The sequence below is a fragment of the Triticum dicoccoides genome, chromosome 1A (assembly GCF_002162155.2).
Source record: "Triticum dicoccoides isolate Atlit2015 ecotype Zavitan chromosome 1A, WEW_v2.0, whole genome shotgun sequence".
NCBI classification, from domain to species: Eukaryota; Viridiplantae; Streptophyta; class Magnoliopsida; order Poales; family Poaceae; genus Triticum; species Triticum dicoccoides.
In genome coordinates this window covers 113,976,034-113,981,652 of record NC_041380.1, presented here as the reverse complement: position 1 = coordinate 113,981,652, position 5,619 = coordinate 113,976,034, and the positions used below count along the sequence as shown (strand labels likewise).

Here is a 5,619-nt window from a genome sequence, read left to right as displayed (position 1 = left end):
AGTGCACCAGTTTACTAATCTCCAGTGCCCTTTTCATTCTTGTTACTAGATATCACCCAGAAGAAGCTGAACTAACAAGTCAAAGCAACAAGGTTAGCCTTTAAAATACCTGATAACTAGCTCTGCATTATTCAGAGCTACTCTGATTATTCTAATCATATATCTGTAACCGGGATTCTGCATTTCTACATGCTCTACCTTCTCCTTTGGCTTGTATTGCATTTTCACTAGTAGGAGCCCAGCACATTCCCTGACTGTGATACACAGAGCAGGTAGGCGTTTGACAACACCTTTCCCCCCTTTTTGCAGCTTAGGCTCCTACCACACCACAGCAATGGGGGTTTATACACATCTTCCCAACTCCGGGGTAGCAGCTATCCTGTAAGTTCAGCTCCCCCTTTCTAGTTTACACAGTTGCATCATAACATCGTAGCAATGGCCATTCCGCTTGCGCTTCTTCTATCTCTGCTCTTTGGCATCCTGCTTGCACCGGAATGTGTAGCCACACCGGACATGGCTCCTACCACTCTGCTGCAGGTGAAGTCCGATCTCATCGATCCTCAAGGCATCCTCTCCGACTGGTCGCCGAAGGCTGATGTCTGCTCCTGGCACGGTGTTTCATGCCTGCTGGGAGAGGGCATTGTGACAGGCCTCAACTTGTCGGGATACGGCCTATCCGGCACGATATCGCCGGCGATATCTGGCCTGATATCTGTGGAGTTCATTGACCTGTCCTCCAACTCCCTCACCGGGCCGATCCCGGCAGAGCTCGGCATGCTGCAGAACCTGAAGACGCTGCTCATCTACTCCAACGCCCTCGTCGGCACCATCCCTCCGGAGCTGGGCCTCCTTGGGAACCTAAAAGTTCTCAGGATTGGCGACAACAGGCTGCACAGCGAGATACCACCGCAGCTCGGCAACTGCACGGAGCTCGAGACCATGGGGTTGGCCTATTGCCAGCTGAGTGGTGCCATTCCTCACCAGATTGGCAACCTGAAGAACCTGCAGCAGCTGGTCTTGGACAACAACACTCTCACCGGAAGCATCCCGGAGCAGCTTGGTGGTTGCGCAAATCTGCGTAGTCTGTCAGTGTCTGATAATAGGCTGGGTGGCATCATTCCCTCGTTCATTGGCAGCCTGAGTGTTCTCCAGTCTCTCAACCTTGCAAACAATCAGTTTTCCGGTGCGATTCCGGCGGATATTGGGAAGCTATCCAGCCTGACATACCTCAACCTGCTCGGCAACAGCCTGACAGGCGCCATCCCGGAAGAGCTGAACCAGCTGAGCCAGCTGCAGGTTCTTGACTTGTCCAAGAACAACATCTCTGGAGTGATCAGCATCTCCACATCACAGCTGAAGAACCTGAAGTACCTTGTGCTCTCTGACAATGTTCTTGATGGTACCATACCTGAAGGCCTCTGCCCTGGCAACTCGAGCTTGGAGAGCCTGTTCCTTGCCGGGAACAACCTCAAAGGAGGCATCGAGGGGCTGCTCAACTGCATTTCACTGCGATCCATCGACGCGTCGAACAACAGCTTCACCGGAAAGATTCCGTCGGAGATCGACCGGCTGTCGAACCTTGTCAACCTTGTGCTGCACAACAACAGCCTTACCGGCGTTCTGCCACCTGAGATAGGTAACTTGAGCAACCTGGAGATGCTGTCCCTGTACCACAATGGCCTCACCGGTGTGCTCCCGCCGGAGATCGGCCGGCTGCAGAGGCTGAAGGTCTTGTTCCTGTACGAGAATCAGATGTCTGGGACCATACCTGATGAGATCACCAACTGCACGAGCTTGGAAGAGGTGGACTTCTTCGGCAACCATTTCCATGGGACTATCCCTGAGAAGATCGGGAACCTCAAGAGCCTAACGGTGCTTCAGCTCCGGCAGAATGACCTGTCCGGCTCAATCCCAGCGAGTCTCGGGGAATGCAGGCGGCTGCAGGCATTGGCATTGGCGGACAACCGGCTCTCCGGCGCACTGCCGGACACGTTCAGGCTTCTCACCGAGCTCAGCATCATCACCTTGTACAATAACTCCCTTGAGGGGTCGCTGCCCGAAGCACTGTTCGAGCTGAAGAACCTGACGGTGATCAACATCTCGCACAACAGGTTCAGCGGCAGCGTCGTGCCTCTCCTTGGCTCGAGCTCCCTCCCCGTGCTGGTGCTGACCGACAACAACTTCTCCGGTGTCATTCCGACAGCAGTGACACGGTCGAGGAACATGGTCAGGCTTCAGCTGGCCGGCAACCATCTCACCGGTGCAATCCCGGCCGAGTTGGGCGACCTGACGCAGCTCAAGATGCTTGACCTCTCATCCAACAACCTCTCCGGCGATATCCCATCGCAGCTCTCCAACTGCTTGCAGCTCACCCATCTGAACCTTGAGCGTAACAGTCTGACAGGCGCCGTGCCTTCCTGGCTCGGCGGCCTGCGGTTCCTTGGAGAGCTCGACCTCTCGTCGAATGCATTGACCGGCGTTATACCGGTGGAGCTCGGCAACTGTTCGAGCCTTCTCAAGCTGTCTCTCAGCGGCAACCGTCTCTCCGGCAGCATTCCGCAGGAGATAGGAAGGCTCACGTCCCTGAACGTTCTAAACCTGCAGAAGAACAGTCTCACCGGCGTCATACCGCCCACACTCCGGAGGTGCAACAAGCTCTATGAGCTGCGCCTGTCGGAGAACTCGCTGGAGGGGCCGATCCCCATGGAGCTCGGGCAGCTGTCAGAGCTGCAGGTGATGCTGGACCTAAGCCAGAACAGGCTGACCGGACAGATTCCGACGTCCCTCGGCAACCTCGTGAAGCTGGAGCGGCTGAACCTGTCCTCCAACCAGCTCCACGGGCAGATACCAGCCTCGCTGCTGCAGCTCACCAGCCTGAACCGCCTCAACCTGTCGGACAATCTCCTCTCCGGCACGATACCCGCCGTGTTATCGAGCTTCCCGGCCGCGTCCTACGCCGGCAACAACGAGCTCTGTGGCGCGCCGCTACCGACGTGCGGGGCGAACGGGAGGCGCCTGGCGAGCGCCACGGTGTCCGGCATCGTGGCGGCCATCGCCATCGTCTCGGCCACTGTGTGCATGGCTCTGCTGTACATAATGCTCAGGATGTGGAGCAATTGGAGGGAGGTGTCGGTGTCGAGCTCGGACGGTGAGGAGCCGGAGGCGCATGGCAAAGGGGGCAAGTGCTGCGCCGGGGACGGGAAGTACTGGAAGGTCGGTTCGGGCTTGGTCGTCGCGCCGTCGACGGAGGAGAAGTACAGCTCGGCGTCGGAGAGCAGCGTTCTCCATGGGAAGCTCACGGAGGCGAGCGCCATCAACTCCAAGGGCTAGCAGCGCGGCTTGCATGCTGTGGTTGAATCTCAAAATGTTTGTGTATTATCAGTGGCTGTTTCTTGTATCAAAGTTATCGGTCGCCACCGTTAAGCATTTTGTTCTCGTTTCTCTAATATATTATCTTCATGTTTTAAATTTTGTTCGTGGGTTCTTCATCTGAAGCTAAAGCTTTTTCAATTATCAGAGGACTTTATTGTAAACTTGGAAAACCTTCATCAGATGATTAAATGATCGATTGCTCACATGCACCCTGAAGACTACAGCTCTTAGCTAGAATAACGTACTCCCTCCGCTTTCTTTTTACTCTGTGTATAAAATTTGTTTGAAGTCAAACTACATAAATAAGTTTGACCAAATTTATCTTAAAAAATAACAACATTTACAGTACAAAAGTTATATAGTATAAAAATTAATTTCATGATGCATCTAAAAAAAAGATATTGATTTTATATTGTGAGTGTTGATAATTTTTCTTATATAGTTAGTCAAACTTTACAAAGTTTGATTTTGGACAAATTATATATTTTTTGACAAAGAAAATATATTAATATCGTGAAGATACCAATTACACCCAGCCTTCGCAACAACGAAATGTTGTATAGACATTACGGATACACACAACCTTACAACAGAAAGGAAGAAGAAGAAGAAAAAAGATCCCGCTACGGTGATTAAAACCATGTAGCTGCAACACAAACCACTGCATAGGCAGCACGCGGAGTCCAAATTCTCCAAAAGCGATGCCTCCAGATACACTTTTTTGTGCAGAATAGATTATACTGATTAAATGTGATGTTTGTGTGCAGGTGGTGTTGATGATCCACCAGATGGTTTGGAAGGTCTCATTGTCAGGTTGCACTACTTCCAAAGGTTTGTAGTACTGGAGGGTATGCTTGAGTATGTAGTGGTTTGGTGGTAGAGTTTCCTGTTGAGAAAGCCAGAATGGATTATGAAGCAATTTTGTCATATGCACAAGATATGTATCATGTGGAAAGAGGGCATTGCAAAAGGGATTGCAGCTACAAACTACATCGGCTAGTTCCTATCAAATCATTGGAAGATGGGCCGCTTTGTTTGTGTGATGATTCAAAGATGGAGAGTGGCACAGCTAATGGTGATTGTGATGTCATTTATGTGGAGGAAAGTATCGGCTTTTCATGGAACATTCTTTTTTTTGAAATGTTGTGCTTTATCTTTGGCATTGTACTAAAGTGCATTGTTTTCATATGTAGCAACCGAGAAATAGCACATGGACATATCATATTGCAGCATCACTGATTTTGTAGCAACATAACTAAATTTGTATAGCAACATGGCAAACACACCTAACAACACATCTTCAGACCAAACTTATACTAACTTATATGCTGAACTAACAACATACCTAACATCACTTCTTCATATCCCCGGTCCCCAAAAGTCATCCATCTTTATATCTTCAGTCCTACACATCTTCGTATCTTCATGCTCATTAACTGACCACCCTTTAGGCACTCAGAGCGGCGCACATGCATCAGGCGTGGAGAGCGGCACACCCCCTCCTTCACACCCCTCCTTTTCTTTGTCACAACACTCTGCACCACCACTGCCTCGTCTTCTTCCTTGGCATTCTTCTTCACAACGACAACAACATCAAGATCCACGTCGGCCACATCGATAGGATTCTCCTTGTTACTATGCACCTCGTCCCTCTCGTCGTCAGCAACAACAACAATTGGCCAGGCACAGTGCGGATATGAAAGTTGGGGTTGACTGGCACTAGCAAGGCAATCACCATGTCCACGAAGCGTACCACCCTTGACGCGACATGGTGTGGATCTAGCTATGGTGGGGGGACAATGGAGCGATACATCCACAACCTCGCGCACTGAGCCAAATCAGGAGATCTGGTGTCATGCATGGCCCATAGCAGAATCGCCGCCGGAGGAACTCCTTGGCCTCAGGGAAGGCATGAGCCTTCTCCGTTGATGTCATCACGTCGATGAGACCCCACACGTGGTTTGGAACCAACGGGAGATCCCCTCCCAACTCCGCAGGAAACACTAGATTTTCACCAGTCAACTCCTCAATTGTGTGCTGCCAAGTTACTTGTTCTCCATGGCGGGTAGTGATCGACGGTTGCCTCTACGAAACTTTTGGGAGTGGAAAGTGGAGAGTGGGGAGTCGAGAGTGGAGAATGGGGAGTGGGAAAGGTGGAGAGTGAGGTTATATCGACGCAGCATGCAAATAGTCCGCACGTTTGTCCAGTGCACGACAACCACTTGAACTAATTAGTGCACACAATTG

General features: G+C 51.0%; 1 protein-coding gene across 1 annotated transcript; it reads left to right on the top strand.

Annotated features, from left to right (window-relative positions):
• The first annotated feature begins 208 nt into the window (after positions 1-208).
• On the top strand, positions 209-3,581 carry LOC119365764 (LRR receptor-like serine/threonine-protein kinase GSO1). The gene has a single exon (XM_037631409.1). The coding sequence runs from the start codon at positions 436-438 to the stop codon at positions 3,328-3,330; it is 2,895 nt and encodes a 964-aa protein (XP_037487306.1). The 5' UTR covers positions 209-435; the 3' UTR covers positions 3,331-3,581.
• The last annotated feature ends 2,038 nt before the right edge of the window (positions 3,582-5,619 follow it).